The following is a 17,607-nucleotide window of genomic DNA, read 5'->3' as shown; positions in this document are numbered from 1 at the left end:
GAAGGAAGTTTGATGAGCCCTCTGTGATGTTGTTATGGTGTGGAAGAAAAACTGACTCTATACGTAAGAGATAGTGTATATACAAGACCTGAAGGCTGTTCTCCCTGTTTTTTCTAACACATGTTTTAATCATCAGTCTCAAAAACATATTACTAACCTGTTGAATATATCTGTTATCTAGGTCCAAATGTAAGATTGACCTTTATTTAGGATTTCATCAGTCCACCCCCTCAGCACAATTTTGCAGCTTTCGAAGTGGAATTTTTGCCTTAGCGAAACTTTGAACAGTTCTTTTTCTGAGATGATCTTTGTTTTGATTTCTTGTTTTGGCATTCTTGCATCTTTCTGCCGCTGATAAATGTTTCTGTTGAGAACCAGCAGAATTTTTTTCTCCCAATGAACAGAGTGCTTTTCTAATTTAAGGTGTTTCTTAATACACTATCCGATCAAAAGTATCCACACACACCCGAAAACATACATTTTTCATATTAGGTGCATTGTGCTGCCACCTACTGCCACGTACTCCATATCAGTGACCTTAGTAGTCATTAGACATCGTGAGAGAGCGGAATGGGGTGCTCTGTGGAACTCATGGACTTCAAACGTGGTCAGGTGATTGTGTGTCACTTGTGTCATACGTCTGTACACGAGATTTCCACACTCCTAAACATCCCTAGGTCCACTGTTTCTGATGTGGTAGTGAAGTGTGAATGTGAAGGGACATGTACAGAACAAAAGCGTAAAGGGCGACCTTTTCTGTTGACTGACAGAGACCACCGACAGTTGAAGAGGGTCGTAATGTGTAATAGGCAGATATCTATTCAGACCATCACACAGGAATTCCAAACTGCATCAAGATCCACTGCAAGTACTATTGCAGTTAGGCAGGAGGTGAGAAAACTTGGATTTCATGGTTGAGCAGCTGCTAATAAGCGACACACCACACTGGTTAATGCCAAATGACACCTCGCTTCGTGTAAGGGGCGTAAACATTGGACGATTGAACAGTGGAAAAGTGTTGTGGGAGTGACGAATCATGGTACACAATGTGGCAATACAATGGCAGGGTGTGGATATGGTGAGTGCCTGGTGAACATCATCTGCCAGCGTGTGTAGCGTCAACAGTAAAATTTGGAGACAGTGGTGTTAAGGTGTAGTTGTGTTTTTCAAGGAGGGGGCTTGCACCCCTTGTTGTTTTGCATGGCACTACCACAGCACAGGCCTACATTGATGTTTTAAGCATCTTCGTGCTTCTTACTGTTGAAGAGCAATTTTGGGATTGCAATTGCATCTTTGAACATGATCAAGCACCAGTTCATAATGTACGGCCTGAGGCAGAGTGGTTACACGAAAATAACATCCATGTAATGGACTGGCCTGCACGGAGTCCTGACCTGAATCCTAAAGAACATCTTTGGGATGTTTTGGAATGCCGACTTCATGCCAGGCCTCACCAACCGATATCGATACCTCTCCTCAGTGCAGCACTCCGTGAAGAATAGACTGCCATTCCCCAAGAAACCTTGCAGCACCTGATTGAATGTATGCCTGCAAGAGTGCAAGCTGTCATCAAGGCTAAGGGTAGGCCAACACCATATTAAATTCCAGCATTACTGATGGAGATGTCACAAACTTGTAAGTCATTTTCAGCCAGGTGTCTGGATACTTTTGACCACATAGTGTATAGTCTGCCATTTCTTCTTAAATTCAACAAATCTGTTCCCACCAAATTCAACAATTAGACAATCTGCACAACATTATTTTCAAATCTGTATCTGTCAACTTTGACTAGCATATTGTTAAGCCCTTTCATGTGTGTTCACAGCTATGTGAACAATACTAGACAAAACCATACATAAATTGAAACTGTGTTTTATTGTTCCACAATTCTAGATGGTGTTGTAAAGATTTTTCAGCTGCTCAGCACTTTATGTACCACCAGAGCATAGCATATGAATGCAAGTGTACAGTGACTCGTTAATGCACAGGTGTGCTCTTCATTTTTCAAATGCATTATTACTGGCATTCTCTTTCCAAATTGAGCTTCACTAATGCTGATAAGGAAACAAAAGGAAAATTTGGAGTAGGTATTAAAGTCCATGGAGAAGAAATAAAAACTTTGAGGTTCGCTGATGACATTGTAATTCTGTCAGAGACAGCAAAGGACTTGGAAGAGCAGTTGAACGGAATGGACAGTGTCTTGAAAGGAGGATATAAAACGAACATCACCAAAAGCAAAACTAGGATAATGGAATGTAGTCGAATTAAGTCGGGTGATGCTGAGGGAATTAGATTAGGAAATGAGACACTTAAAGTAGTAAAGGAGTTTTGCTATTTGGGGAGCAAAATAACTGATGATTGTCGAAGTAGAGAGGATATAAAATGTAGACTGACAATGGCAAGGAAAGCATTTCTGAAGAAGAGAAATTTGTTAACATCAAGTATAGATTTAAGTGTCAGGAAGTCGTTTCTGAAAGTATTTGTATGGAGTGTAGCCATGTGTGGAAGTGAAACATGGATGATAAATAGTTTGGACAAGAAGAGAATAGAAGCTTTTGAAATGTGGTGCTACAGAAGAATGCTGAAGATTAGATGGGTAGATCACATAACTAATGAGGAGGTATTGAATAGAATTGGGGAGAAGAGGAGTTTGTGGCACACCTTGACAAGAAGAAGGGACTGGTTGGTAGGACATGTTCTGAGGCATCAAGGGATCACAAATTTAGCGTTGGAGGGCAGTGTGGAGGGTGAAATCGTAGAGGGAGACCAAGAGATGAATACACTAAGCAGATTCAGAAGGATGTAGGTTGCAGTAGGTACTGGGAGATGAAGAAGCTTGCACAGGATAGAGTAGCATGGAGAGCTGCATCAAACCAGTCTCAGGACTGAAGACAACAACAATGCTGATAACTGAAAATTGATTGAAATTTTGCATTGGAGCATGCAATCTATTGTGGAAAATACACTACTGGACATTAAAATTGCTAACCATGAAGATGACATGCTACAGACGCGAAATTTAACCAACAGGAAGAAGGTGCTGTGATATCCAAATGATTAGCTTTTCAGAGCATTCACACAACGTTGGCACCGGTGGCAATACCTACAACGTGCTGACATGAGGAAAGTTTCCAACCGATTTCTCATACACAAACAGCAGTTGACCAGCGTTGCCTGGTGAAACATTGTTGTGATGCCTCATGTAAGGAGGAGAAATGCGTACCATCACGTTTCCAACTTTGATAAAGGCCAGACCTATCGCAATTGCGGTTTATCGTATCGCGACATTGCTGCTCGTGTTGGTCGAGATCCAATAACTGTTAGCAGAATATGGAATCGGTGGGTTCAGGAGGGTAATACGGAATGCCGTGGTGGATCCCAACAGCCTCGTATCACTAGCGGTTGAGATGACAGGCATCTAATTCGCATGGCTGTAACGGATCGTGCAGCCACGTCTTGATCCCTGAGTCAACAGATGGAGATGTTTGCAAGACAACAACCATCTGCATGAACAGTTTGGCGATGTTTGCAGCAGCATGGACTATAAGCTCGGAGACCACGGCTGTGGCTACCCTTGCCGCTGCATCACAGACAGGAGCGCCTGCGATGGTGTACTCAACAACATCATGATGGTCACATCCGTGTTTGGCGACATCGTGGTGAACACACATTGGAAGCGTGTATTCGTCATCGCCATACTGGCGTATCACCCGGCGTGATGGTATGGGGTGCAATTGGTTACACGTCTCGGTCACCTCTTGTTCGCATTGATGGCACTTTGAACAGTGGACATTACATTTCAGATGTATTATGACCCGTGGCTCTACCCTTCATTTGATTCCTGCGAAACCCTACATTTCAGCAGGATAATGCACGACCGCATGTTGCAGGTCCTGTACGGGCTTTTCTGGATACAGAAAATGTTCGATTGCTGCCCTGGCCAGCACATTCTCCAGATCTCTCACCAATTGAAAACGTCTGGTCAATGGTGGCCGAGCAACTGGCTCATCACAATACACCAGTCACTACTCTTGATGAACTGTGGTATCGTGTTGAAGCTGCATGGGCAGCTGTACCTGTACACGCCATCCAAGCTCTGTTTGACTCAATGCCTAGGCATATCAAGGCCGTTATTATGGCCAGAGGTGGTTGTTCTGGGTACTGATTTCTCAGGATCTATGCACCCAAATTGTGTGAAAATGTAATCACATGTCAGTTCTAGTATAATATATTTGTTCAATGAATACCAATTTATCATCTGCATTTCTTCTTGGTGTAGCAATTTTAATGGCCAGTAGTGTATTTATTCACAATTGTCGTGGTTGCACTGGGTAGACTTAAAATAGTTTACCTGCTTTGCATCTTATGAGTTGGCATCACATGTAAAGATACTGGTATGATGAAATGCAAAACTACTAATGAATATTAATAATTAAGAAGGTAAAGATAAAGAGAAAACTAAAAATATACATAGTATCTTGTTACAAAAGTTTAAAATGTCAAACAGTCAGCTAATACCCATTTTGGTCACTTGACATCAACTGCCTCACATACTCTTGCAATAAATAATGATTACATTATAGTTGTTAAACATGTATTTTTTTTTTTTTTTAAATTGTACTTCCTGCGCTTGTAAGCTAAGCATTCCACTTTATAAGATTGGTAGGTGAGCAGGCACAGCATTGTTATCAAGTGCTTAAAGTGTGTTTTAGCTGACTGTTTGACGTATATCTTTTGTGACAAGATACTGGGTATACATTTATTTTTCTCTTTATCTTGCAAGTGTTTAATTTTTTATATTTAGTAGTGCCTTGCATTTTGTTTTGTCTGTATTTGTTAGTTCTTCTGACAATGAGTTATAAGAGTCATATCTGGTAAAACAGTTATAACTCCATCCTATGAAATCAAGACAATTTATTTTGAATAAAAAAGAACTGAAAATTGCTTATCATGTCAAATAAATGTGCAGGAAATAAAGCAATCTAAAACTCTCACTGTTAAAATAGTCACCTGTGTACAATAATACATCAAATCTTTTAATGTGTGACCCACTTCATTATTATTCTAGAAACAAAGGCATTGTTGAAAGATTGCTCCTGGCACATTAAAGGTGTTGGTTAGAGAAATGTAATAACCCTGAAGATGCTATAGCCCACTTCATATTTTGAACTGTTTGCTACTGAAAATCTGGCCTTTTGCGATATGAAGTTTTTATATGATAGGACAAAATCATTATCTATTGCATCACAATAAGCATTGAGGATGTAGTCTCTAGAGGTATGGATATTCACTCTTCCACTTGTAATCTCACTCTTCCACATCTTATCACAGATGTTTCATGAAAAACATTTGCAGTCCATATAGCAAAATGAAAAATATGACAAATTAGTGACTCTTATCCTGTAAATGTGTTTTGGGTGCGTCTTTAATCTCTGAGGAGAGAGCTCTGCTTATGAACAAAGATAACAGACCAAATTCACAAGTGTACATTATTAGAAGAAAGATATTATACATTACAAACAAATATTGAATATAAACATTCAACAACAAAAAAAAAAAAAAAAAAAAAAAAAAAAAAAAAAAAAAAAAAAAAAAAAAAAAAAAAAAAAAAAAACAGAAAATTGGTGACATGTATGTTGTTTCTAAACCATTGTACATTATTATTTCAGCTGGACAGTAAAGAAGCAGATGGTGACAAAGAAGATGAGTTAGATTTCTACACTGAGGCACCATTACCAGGATAGAAAAAAAATCTCATCTTCTGCACTGCATGTACATTTCCCATTATTTTGTAGCTGCAGGGGAGAGCTACATCCGTAACTGTAATGTGTCATGCAGAATCTAGATGGACATAAAATTAAAAGCAATAATCATTTGACTCATTTATGAGTGGTGATGTGTTCTTCTGAACAAACAGCATTTAAACAGTTCCATAAAGTTGGCTCTCTGAAAACCAAAACTTTGAAAAGTGTGTGTGATCTTCTCTTTCCAAGTGCCTTGTAAAAAAAAAAGATTTCTAAAAAAATTTTCCTGTATGTATGTAATTAATTGATAATGTAACAGTTAAGCAGATATGATAATTTCTTTAAAATGAGTCTTTCATCTACTAGCTCTCTTTCTTATTGGTAAAACAAATGAGCTATTATTACTTTACCTTATGTGTACATTCATTGTCCTCAGTAGAATACTGCAAGAGACATAAAAGGAAAGTAATATATATTGTCTACAATATGAGAATGTGCATACAGCTATTTTGCAAGAAAAGTGTTATAGAAGCTGTTTGCCTCTATCTGGCTTTCATATAGTATAAAAATTTTATTGCTTGAGAATCATTTTCTGATGACTTCCAAGCAGTCTGACATTATTTATAGAATAATTAAACATTTCATTTTGTCATCTAAAATGATTCAATTATGTTTTCTCTACAAGGCAACAATTTTATTTACATCAGGTGTCCATTACTATCAGTACCTGTCCTTTTTCATGATAGTGTATTTAAGGTTTATGTTTGTGGAAATCAATGTAGTTGGTGTTAAGATGGTACAATGACTCTTCCCACATTGACTATATTGTAGGTAATAATGTTGAAGATGAGTACTATGTCATTCACTGTGAAGCATCCTTATATGTATATACGTGATCACATGTACTTTTGTGTTGTGTGTGTGTGTGTGTGTGTGTGTGTGTGTGTGTGTGTGTGTGTAGAGAGAGAGAGAGAGAGAGAGAGAGAGGCATGAGTTAGCGCACAATAATGCAAACGACGTGAAATGAAAGTGAGAAATTAAGAAGGTGTGGAGGAGAGATATAGATTATTAACTTATCTTATTGTCTTGGATATTGTGTGAAAGTTGTGAAATAACATAATAAATATATTTTTAGAAATTTACACAGATGTATTGCTTAAACACCAATTGTAATGGACATGGTGCTACTTCTTTCAAGTTCTTCCGGCCTCTAATTAGTTTTGTGGTTACTGATACTGACTTAATGGCCTGTGGCACTAACATGATGATATTTCTTTTATGATGTGTTTAGTTTCATTGACTGGTTCACATATGATACTATCCAGCAAAACTTAAGTCTTAGTATCTCTGAGGAAATTATACATGCTGTATACAAATAAACCTTATCATGACTCTTGTTTAAAAGCACTCTGAGTCTAAGTAAGCAGTAAGCTACATTTGCAGTATCCAGTAAACTACATTTGCAGTATCAGACAAATGTGAATAACCTTGTATAATCTGTTTTTATTTTCAGTATGATATTGATTTCCACAATTTCACTTCACTACAACTGAAGGTGCGATGTGTATGAAGTAATCTCCCATCATTTCTTATTTATGATGTTAACCTTCTTCCATTGTAAACAATGTACAGTTATGTACAGATTTATACGAGAGTTAAAAGAATCATTGTGAAGTACCTGCAATATAAAACTGGTGCTCTGCTAGGGACTTACGGTAATTAACTTGAGTGAACAGAAAAATGCTGAGAAGCAAAACAAAATTTGAGTGGGGAAAACTAATAAACATTGATAAATATAAGCTATATAAGTGAATAAAAAAAATGAAGAAAATATAACACGATATGTTTCATAAGCTGTTGTTGAAATCCATTACTTCAGCTGGAAAAAATGGAATGTGTGACTTAATATATCAATTTGAGTAGGTAGTACTCACATCATGCTGCCACTACAGTAAATGTCTGTAATAGGTAAAGCATTCAGCAAAGAGTAAGGAATTTGTTAAGCACTAAATATCTGTAGGGACCACATGAAGTATATATATGTTGAGTTAAGTAGTTCATTTCAATAGAAAGTCATATAGACTGAAATGTTTTGCACTGTAACAGTCATTTCTTTCAAAATAATAAACTGTATAATTCTTGTCGATCTTCAACACACTGTCTATCTGGAATTTAAGACTATTTATTATACTTGTACACTCACTGGCAAAGAATGTGATATAGTGGTAATACTTAGCTCCATAAATAATTCAGTAATTGACAAAGACTGTTTCTCTAGAGTGTTTTTTGCTTTATCTCAAGCTGTAATTTTAAATTTTTATGTAGGACATTAGAATATAATTGCAACTATTAATTTTCTCCTCACATTCTCAAGTGATACTCTTAGGAATCTACCTGAGCTTCATGACTTTGTCTAAGATAATGTTACATTATTCCATTAAATTTATTTAAATAACTGGTTTCATTAACAGATTGTTACTGTGCTTAAAAGAGCAGATGTGTAGAATATGGACTTTATGAAAATTTGCCATTATACAGTGGAGCAATTTTGGCAGATTAAGTAGTTCCAGCCTGTCTTGAGATGTAATCAGCTGCTCGTCTGTGATTAAAGAACTACATCTTCTGTCTACTGAAATTTATGAATTTTAGATTTGTGGACTGCCAAGCTTTCAAAATGTCTGATTTGTGGTTACCCTTAAGCAGATGACTTTCTTATAGCCATATTTTATATGGAAGAGTAATATATTTTTAAAACATTCATCTTAAACATGGGATATTATCCTGGATATATTTTTTGTATTTCTTTCATGTGAATCATGGTTTTGGGTGACATTAGCCTAAATAACCATGTCACAAAACATTCTGTGATAGAAAATGTACGTAGTGCTAACATACAGTATTAAACATTGTACTTATTCACACACAAATATGAATCATGGAAAGTAATCATTTAGAAAAATGCTTCTTTATGATTACTTACACTGAAAGAGTTATTGTAGCAGCAGATCTGATATTTTCTGTTATCTCAGAATGGTGAAAGTCTTATCATGTATCTTTTTCCTAAATTAATTGTAACACTTAAAACTACTCATGTATCCCATGAGATAAAATGTATACAACATACATTATTTGGAACATATTCAAAATAAATACCTGGAAGTCTTCTTGTTATTTTATTGTTATGATGTTAAACGTGTCCGTAATTCAAGAGAACTCTATCCACACTTGGATACTGGAGTGTGCGTACATAAATGTGTTAATCATAAATGAAGTAGGAACTCATGCATTTAATCACAAATAATTAATTTTGCCATAGATACTCAAAAGAAAATGCATTAACTGCCGTGCTGTCTTCCAATTCCTAACGTGTGTTATGCATATTCACACACTGTAAGGACTAAAATGGGTAATCACCCAGTTATTTCCAAATTTCAGTTATGTTAATTGAAATAACTCTAATATTAAATAAAAAATGCCAAAGTCACAAGTAAAACAGATCCATTATACATTTCGCCTCTTGTCTTAAATTCCAGTAGTCTAAAATAAAAATTGGTCTTGGAAACTCTCCTAGAAATTTATCACAGAATGTAAACTATAGCAGAAATATGTGCAAACCCATTCATTCTCTGAATAAAATCAAAATTCATTAAATAATATTCCTTTTTTATTTGTATAAAAAATAATAATTTCAAAAAACTTCAAGCATTGTTTCAAACATGCATTACTTTTTTATATTTGATGTTTTATTGCAAAATGTGCTCCATACAACCATCAACTATTTATTGTTGTGCGATAAAAACTGCTTTTATTTCTCTGCAACACCTCCTGAGCATCGCCTCAATACTCTAGCCTCTCAGTAGTACTCTGTTAATTGCCACTTCTACTCAGCCTGGCTCCTTAATTTTAATAATAAACATTGGTACAATATTAATTTTGTTTCATTAGAATACAATACAACTTACGTCCTGCCTTCGTCCTGTAAAGAGTTGCTCAAAATTTAAGCATTTTATGCGACAATACTGCACCTTTAAATATGAATAACCTAGGTTGAATATTGATATACTGAAAAGAAAAGGGAAAGGAACAGATTCTTCTTTAAAAAAAGTAAACTTGATAATGTTTTGTTAAAAGTACTGAGGGATAGTTGGAAAGGAGGGGCCACCCACTCACACACTAAGTTTACAGTGACTCACTTTTTATTAGATAGCTTCCTCACAACAGATGAATCCTTCTCGCCGTGGAGTATGAGTAAACTATCCATCCTATTAGCCTTTATGAATATATCCCTCTTTACTTGCAGAGGAAGGAACTACCAGTTCTGGAAGATAGGTATCGTTTCTTTTTTTTTTTTTTTAGAGGTGGAGCCCCTCCACGCCCACACCGGCATGATGGCCAACACAAAAGGTCTACTGCCATCTCTGCATAAGGGTTAGTATTCACTAAAGTGAGGTGTCGCAGGATGTGGGTACTGCGATGTTTGCGTACGTCTGGTTAGGATTAACCATTAATACGCGCTCATCTGGAGATAGATTGGTCGAAATCTGACGAAGGGTAGCGGTTAGAAGGGCAGAGGAAAAAAAGTGCCAAGGCAAGAGCCAAGGGAAAAAAAACCTCTGCGAAAGTTAGGTCGGGCGGCAAGAGCAGTAGCGGTTGTCTTGCTGCCTGCGATAGGTTGTGCAAGGATAGGCTTTGTTAGTAGTGGGTATCATGCATGTCGATACCTTGACGTTGTGCGTTTGTGCTGCTCGGCGGCTGGCGCTGGGTGCTGGTACAGAGTCCTCGTTCAGCGTCCTGCAACCTGCAACAGTTATGTTTGTTATCGGTCTTGTGTCCGATAGGTCATATACCGGAGGCACAATGTGAGGGAGTGTTGGGAGATTGTTCGTGCGTCTGTGGGCGAGCTCGTCGGTGTCCCTGCTGTGGCCTGTTGGTCGGCTCTAATAGCAGCTGGTAGTTGCCAGTCAGTATTGCTGATACGCAGGGGCTTACCGACGTTTGTCGCTGTTTGCGTATGTTAGTTTACCATAGGTGGTTATGCCCTAGCTAGCAGTGTCTTTGGTCGCTTGTGTTTCCACCTGTGGTTGTGATCGTAGTTTCCCAGAGTGAGGATGAAAGGATTGTTCGAGTGTCTCGAGTTCCTGTATAGTCGTGTGGCGTGTTTCTTGAATACTTCCTTGAGGGTATCAAGGCGGTATTCATGGTGAAGATCCACGGTGCGTGTGTAGCGTGGAGCATTGCTAATGATTCATAGCACTTTGTTCTGTATGATCTGCAGGCGGCGCAGTCGTGTGGGAGCTGCATATCCCCAGACGGGAGCTGCGTACGTCATCAGAGGTCTAATCAGTGTCGTGTATAAGGACCTCGACACCCTCCTATTCAGTGTGCTTTCCCTGTTGAGCATTGGGTAGAGCTGTTTGAGCCTCGCGTGCGCTCGGTTGGCAACGTATTCGATGTGGTCCCCCCATGTAAGTTTCCGGTCCAGCCAGACACCAAGGTATCTGACTTTCTCTCGGAAACGTATTGGGCGTGTATGTAGTGTTATCGGTCTACAGTGTCGGTGTTTGCGCAGTAGTTTCGGTCTGCGTGTGAACAGAACTGCTTCGCACTTGTCGACGTTTACTTTAATACGCCATCGCTCCAGCCAAGGTTCAGCTGTTCTGAGTGCTGTCTGTATTCGTGAGTTGATGTTCGACGGTTTCCAGTCTTGCGCGAGGATGGCTGTGTCATCCGCGTAGACGGCTAACGTCGTGTTTCGTGTCGCTGGGTAGTCATTAATGTACAGGTTAAACAAGATGGGCCCCAGAATGCTTCCTTGGGGTACTCCAGCTTGGATACCGTGTTGTGTTTAATGTTTATCCTGCACGTTAGTGTTGAAACATCTGTTCGTGAGATATGAGTGTATGAGACGTACGAGTCCGTCTGGGAAACCAGCTTCGCTTAGTTTGCGTATGAGTCCGTTGTGCCAGAGACGATCGAAAGCCTTTTCGATGTCTAGGAACACGGCCCCTGTGGCTTTGTTCATGTTGTAGCCGTGTGTTATATGTTCAACTACGCGGAGGAGTTGTTGTGTTGTCGAGTGGTGATTCCTAAAGCCGAATTGCTCCGGTCTTAGGGTGTCGTTGGCGATGCAATGCCTAGTGATACGTTTTAGTATTACCTTCTCAACAATCTTGCTGAGCGAGCACAGCAGACTGATGGGTCGGTAATTTTGTGGGAGGGAGTGGTCTTTCCCTGGCTTCCTGAACATCAGGACCTTGGCCGCCTTCCAAAAGTCAGGGAAGTGTTGGTGTGTCAGGATGGCATTCGTTAGGTGTGTGAGGTATTCTACGGCTTTATCCGTGAACTCCTGGAGGACACGGTTTTGAATGCCATCAGGCCCAGGGGCTTTTCTAGCGTTGGTGTGCTTGATAGCCCATGTGACTTCATTTGTGCTAGCACGTCTGATTTCGTCGCGCGAGGGCTGGGCTACAAGTCGTGTAACCTCCTGGTCCGTTTCAAGTGTGAATGCTGGGTCTGAAGGAACCAGATTTGGCATGAAGGACGCTGCAAGTGTTGTGGCCATAAGCTCTGCCTTCTCCGTCGCGGAGTAGGCTGGGCCGTCTGGTCCTTGTAACGTGGGAATGTAATGTTTCTCCCTGGTGAAGTGTCTGGCCAGCTGCCACACGCCAGGACGTGTGGTATCCAGCCGAGCGAGTTTCTGTCCCCATTGTTCGTTTCTGAATGTTTGGATTTTATTCCGTATTATGCCCTGGAGTCTGTTGACGTGCAGTTTATAGAACGTGCGCCTGGTACGCTGCCAGTATCTCCTGAGGCGGTTCCTCATTGAGATAAGGCCCAGGATTTCCTGGGGCAGGGCCGTCGAGTGTTGTCTTGGTGTTGTAAATGGAATGGCGTCAGTCATTGCATCTTGGACGGCAGTTGTGAGAGCCTCCACAGCCTCATCGATTTGCTGTGTGTTGTTAATTTCGTGGGTGTCAGGAATGCGACTATCAAGCGTTTCCTTGAACAGTGTCCAGTTCGCACGCTTGTAGTTAAGCATCCTGCGTGGTTCGATGTCCTGCAGTGTCTCTTCCATGTGCAGTATTACAGGCATGTGGTCTGAGTCCAGATCGTTTTCAACCGTTAGGTTGAGTGTGCATGTGATGCCCTTTGTGAGGGCTATGTCTAACACGTCTGGCCTATGTCGGGCCTGTGTAGGCACGAACGTGGGAACGTCCGGCCCAAGTATAATGTAGTTTCGGCCTAGTGCGTGTTCGTACAGTTTCTTGCCGTTGGAGGTTCGTATTCGTGAGTTCCAATCGGGGTGTTTTGCGTTGAGGTCTCCAGCGGCTATTACCCGCGGTGCCATGTTGAGTACTGTGCTGATATCGCGTGTTACTATGTTTTTAGGAGGATTGTATAGCGATACCAGTGTGGTGTTGGCTCCGTTGAACTTGACCCTAACGGCCGTAGCCTCCAGTCTTTCAAGTGCTGGGAGCTCGATGTTCGTGTGGTCTATGTCTCTGTGTATAATGATTGCCGTGCCGCCTCCCCTCCTGCCATCCGCTCGGTCGGTACGATAGACGCAATAACCTGGGAGGTTTAGTTGTTTGCGAGGCGTAAGCAGTGTTTCGTTCACAAGAGCGATTCGGATACCCTTTCGCTCCATGAACGCGGCCATCTCGGCTTTTTTGTTTGCGATCCCGTTGGCATTCCAAAACAGGATCTGTGTGATTGTGTTTAAGTCTGCGTTTCGGGGCTGGTGTGGTGTATTATCCATGTAGTAGTGTAAAGAGCGGTGTGATAGTGGCTTGGAAGCTAGTCCAGTTGAGCATACCCGACATGAACTGCATGAAGAGTTGTGAGACACACCCCATAATCTTCGTGACTATTTCGGTGGTCGTGCGTCCGGGGAATAATGTTTCCATTATTCTCTGGAATGTTGTTGTGATGTTGGTCATGTCGGCCTGGGAGTTGTTGGTTGTGTTAGCGGCCGCTTGTTCCAGTGTTGGCGTTTGGTGAGGGCTGGCCTGCGAGTCGGTTGTTCGTGTGGCAGTTGTGGGCGCCTGTGTATTTTCTGGGGTGAGTGGGTGTGTTATGTGGGTTGTTGAGTTGGTGTCCGGGATGTGTTCGTGGGTGTTGGTGTTCTGTTGACTGTGTACTTGTTGTGGTGCGGTCGTGTTCCTCGTGCTGCGGCTGTTTCTCCTTCTCCTCCTCCTCTGGCGCTGTGGTTGTCCCTGTGTGGGTGCGTTTTCTGTAGCCTGTGGTGGGCTGCAGTTCGCGATCTCAGGGGGTAGGGTGGTGTTGTTGCTTGTTTCGTGTGGTGTGCCCGGTGCGGGTGTGGTGTCATTTGTTGTGCTTGTCTGTTGTGTGTCTGTTGCTGGGGGTGTTTGCTGAGCGTGTTCTGAGCTCTGGGGCTCCTCTGACCGTCCCGCGCTGCTGGGGCTGCCAGCGACCGCTCCAGCGAAGGATATTCCACTTCTTACTGGGCGCGGGGGCGGTTTTGGAACTGTGATGGCGGTTGGCTTCGCATGTTTCGCGATTTTGCGCCTCAGAGCTGCTTTGTATGCAATGCACCCTCTGTAGTTTGCCGGATGGGCAGCACCACAGTTGGCGCACTTGCGAGGTGCTGTATTGGGGAGTTTGCAGCGTTGGGTTGTGTGACCGCCAGCGCAAATGCGGCAGCGGGGCGTTTTTTTTCCTACTTTTTAAGGGTTTCTGTTGGTAAGGTTTGAACTTTCACCCCCTGAATCGTCATCCTGCCTCCTTCTGTAGGGAAATTTTGTTGTATCTACATGAGACACATTCACACCCTGACAAAACTACTGAAACACCGAGAAAGGGAGGAGGAAACAAAACGTGACTTCACAGGTTGAGAGAGTATGTGATTACAAAATAGAGTCAAATTTACAAGTAATTTAACAGTGTGAGCCCACTTATCAGTATTTCATTACAGCCTCTCTGGCCTGAATATATATCACTGATTCAGTTGGGAAGTATGTCATAATGCCATTGTATCCCCTCCTGCAGCAAAGTGGCCCACATAAGTTGTATCTCATCCCTGATATACTGGTGCTGGGATAGAGATGATGTCCAAGCTGATCCCACACATGTTCTATCAGGGAGAGCTGTGAGGCTTTTGCTGGCCATGGGAGTACCCATCATGCAGGTAGTTCATAGAGACCCAAGCCATTTTCCTGTTGAAAAGAGGTACCAAAATACTGTTGCATGAGAGATCACACTAGAGGATGCAGTATGTCCATGATGTACTTTTGTGCCATCAGAGTTCTCTCAATCACTAACAGCCATGACTTGATGTCATACCTGATAGCTCTCCCCACCATGATGCCAAGAGTAACACTGCTGTCTGTGTTATATGGGATGGGGAGAGGTAGAGAGAGGCAGAGGGAGGAGTTGCTGGTGGATAGCAAGCAGCTCAGTGGCAGGCAGCCGGTTTGCTGGCCAGGAAGCAGGTGACTTGGGATCCATGGTGTTGGAGCCTGAGGGCAGGGGCACACATTGTAGGTGATGTAGAGATGTGAATTCAGAGGGAGGAATTGTTGGGTGGAATATGTGGGGCAATGGTTTACCAGAGATTGAGGCCAGCAGAGAATGTGTTGCAATGATAAGTCCAGTCTCTGCAGTTCAGAGAAGGTGGTTGTAGAGGGAAGGATCCACATGGCCCAGGTTGTGAAGCAGCCATTGAAATCAAGCTTGTTGTGCTTAGCTGCATGATGTGTCACTGGGTCATTAATTTTCTTCTTGACAGCAGTTTGGCAATGGCCATTCATCCTGGTGGACAGCTGGTTGGTAGTCATGTTGTTGTTGTTGTGGTCTTCAGTCCTGAGACTGGTTTGATGCAGCTCTCCGTGCTACTCTACCCTGTGCAAGCTTCTTCATCTCCCAGTACCTACTGCAACCTACATCCTTCTGAATCTGCTTAGTGTATTCATCTCTTGGTCTCCCTCTACGATTTTTACCCTCCACGCTGCCCTCCAATACTAAACTGGTGATCCCTTGATGCCTCAGAACATGTCCTACCAACCGATCCCTTCTTCTAGTCAAGTTGTGCCACAAACTTCTCTTCTTTCCAATCCTATTCAATACTTACTCATTAGTTATGTGATCTACCCATCTAATCTTCAGCATTCTTCTGTAGCACCACATTTCAAAAGCTTCTATTCTCTTCTTGTCCAAACTATTTATCGTCCATGTTTCACTTCCATACATGGCTACACTCCATACAAATACTTTCAGAAACGACTTCCTGACACTTAAATCTATACTTGATGTTAACAAATTTCTCTTCTTCAGAAATGCTTTCCTTGCCATTGCCAGTCTGCATTTTATATCCTCTCTACTTCGACCATCATCAGTTATTTTGCTCCCCAAATAGCAAAACTCCTTTACTACTTTAAGTGTCTACATTCCATTATCCTTGTTTTGCTTTTGTTGATGTTCATCTTATATCCTCCTTTCAAGACACTATCCATTCCGTTCAACTGATCTTCCAAGTCCTTTGCTGTCTCTGACAGAATTACAATGTCATCAGGGAACCTCAAAGTTTTTATTACTTCACCATGGATTTTAATACCTACTCCGAATTTTTCTTTTGTTTCCTTCACTGCTTGCTAAATATAGAGATTGAATAACATCGGGGAGAGGCTACAACCCTGTCCCACTCCCTTCCCTACCACTGCTTCCCTTTCATGTCCCTCGACTCTTGGTAGTCATACCAACATAAAAAGCTGTGCAGTGTTTGAGCAGAGCTGGTATAAGACATGGCTGCTTTCACAGGTGGCCTGGCCTTTTATGGGGCAGGATAAGCGTGTGACAGAAGTGAAATAGGATGAACTGGATGGCTGAATTTGGCAGGTCTTGCACCTGGGTCTTCCATAGGGCTATGATCCCAGTGGCAAAGGATGAGAGTGGGAGCAGTGTAGAGATGGACTAGGATGTTGTGTAAGTTGGGTGGACAGCACAACACCACTTTAGGAAGGATGGGAAGGATCTTGTGTAGGCTATCCCTCATTTCAGAGTATGATGATAGATCATCAAAAGACCCTGATAAAGGATATGGTTCAGTTGTTCCAGTCGAGGGTGATGTTAGGTGAAGAGGGGACACTCCTTTGTAGTTTTTTTTTTTTTTTTGGGGGGGGGGGGGGGGGGATGATATGGCACAGGAAATCTATTTACGGACAAGATTTGGGGAGTATTGTGTACCTTTAAAGGCCGTAATGAGACCTTCAGCATATTGTTACCCAATTGTTCTTGTCATTGCAGATAAGTCATCCATGGGTGGCCAGGCTGTGGCTCCTTTGCCAATCTGTTTATGGGCCACACAGTGGAAACCGTCCTAGTATCCCAATAGTCTGATCTAGGTTCATTGATGATATTTTCATGACCTGCCCTCAGGGCCAAGTCATCTTATACTGTTCCTTCACAATCTCAACACCTTCTCTCCCATCTGCTCCTCAAGCTAATGTGCCACCTTCCTGATGACTCCATCCACACATTTGTCCACATTAAACTTACTATCCATCAACACTACTTCCAATACAGCCTTGCCACCTGTGGGTGAAAACTCTCTTGCCCAGTGTGCTGGTTCATCAAGGCCTTCAGAGGCAGGCATCATCCTCCTAAACCTAGTCTGCAGATTCTTTAAGGTACTTACTTTAAAATTAGTTGTTAGTCCATTGTAAAAAATTGTGCCCATTGTCTGTTGACTACACTCTGCAAACTTTTTATTATTTGTAATCCTGTGAATGTTTTCACTTCTGTGTAGATTGCTAGTGCCCCACCTGATACCACCATCTTCACTTTTACCAGAACAATGATAAACTTCTGCTGGAATATGCCAGTTGGCAAATGTTCATATTTACTA

At 41.5% G+C, this 17,607-nt stretch overlaps 1 protein-coding gene across 2 annotated transcripts in view; it reads left to right on the top strand.

Annotated features, from left to right (window-relative positions):
- Nucleotides 1–8,908, top strand: part of LOC124612475 (band 3 anion transport protein) — an 860,143-nt gene extending 851,235 nt beyond the window's left edge. For both annotated transcript variants that reach the window (XM_047140708.1, XM_047140709.1), the window contains one exon: nt 5,670–8,908. In XM_047140708.1, the coding sequence (XP_046996664.1) occupies nt 5,670–5,744 (75 nt within the window). In that variant the 3' untranslated portion in view covers nt 5,745–8,908. The remainder of the gene's footprint in view (nt 1–5,669) is intronic.
- Nucleotides 8,909–17,607: the final 8,699 nt, after the last annotated feature.

Source organism: Schistocerca americana, chromosome 4 (genome assembly GCF_021461395.2).
Source record: "Schistocerca americana isolate TAMUIC-IGC-003095 chromosome 4, iqSchAmer2.1, whole genome shotgun sequence".
Lineage (NCBI taxonomy): Eukaryota > Metazoa > Arthropoda > Insecta > Orthoptera > Acrididae > Schistocerca > Schistocerca americana.
Note: the sequence above shows the minus strand (reverse complement) of the source record. Positions and strands in the feature narration are given on the sequence as shown.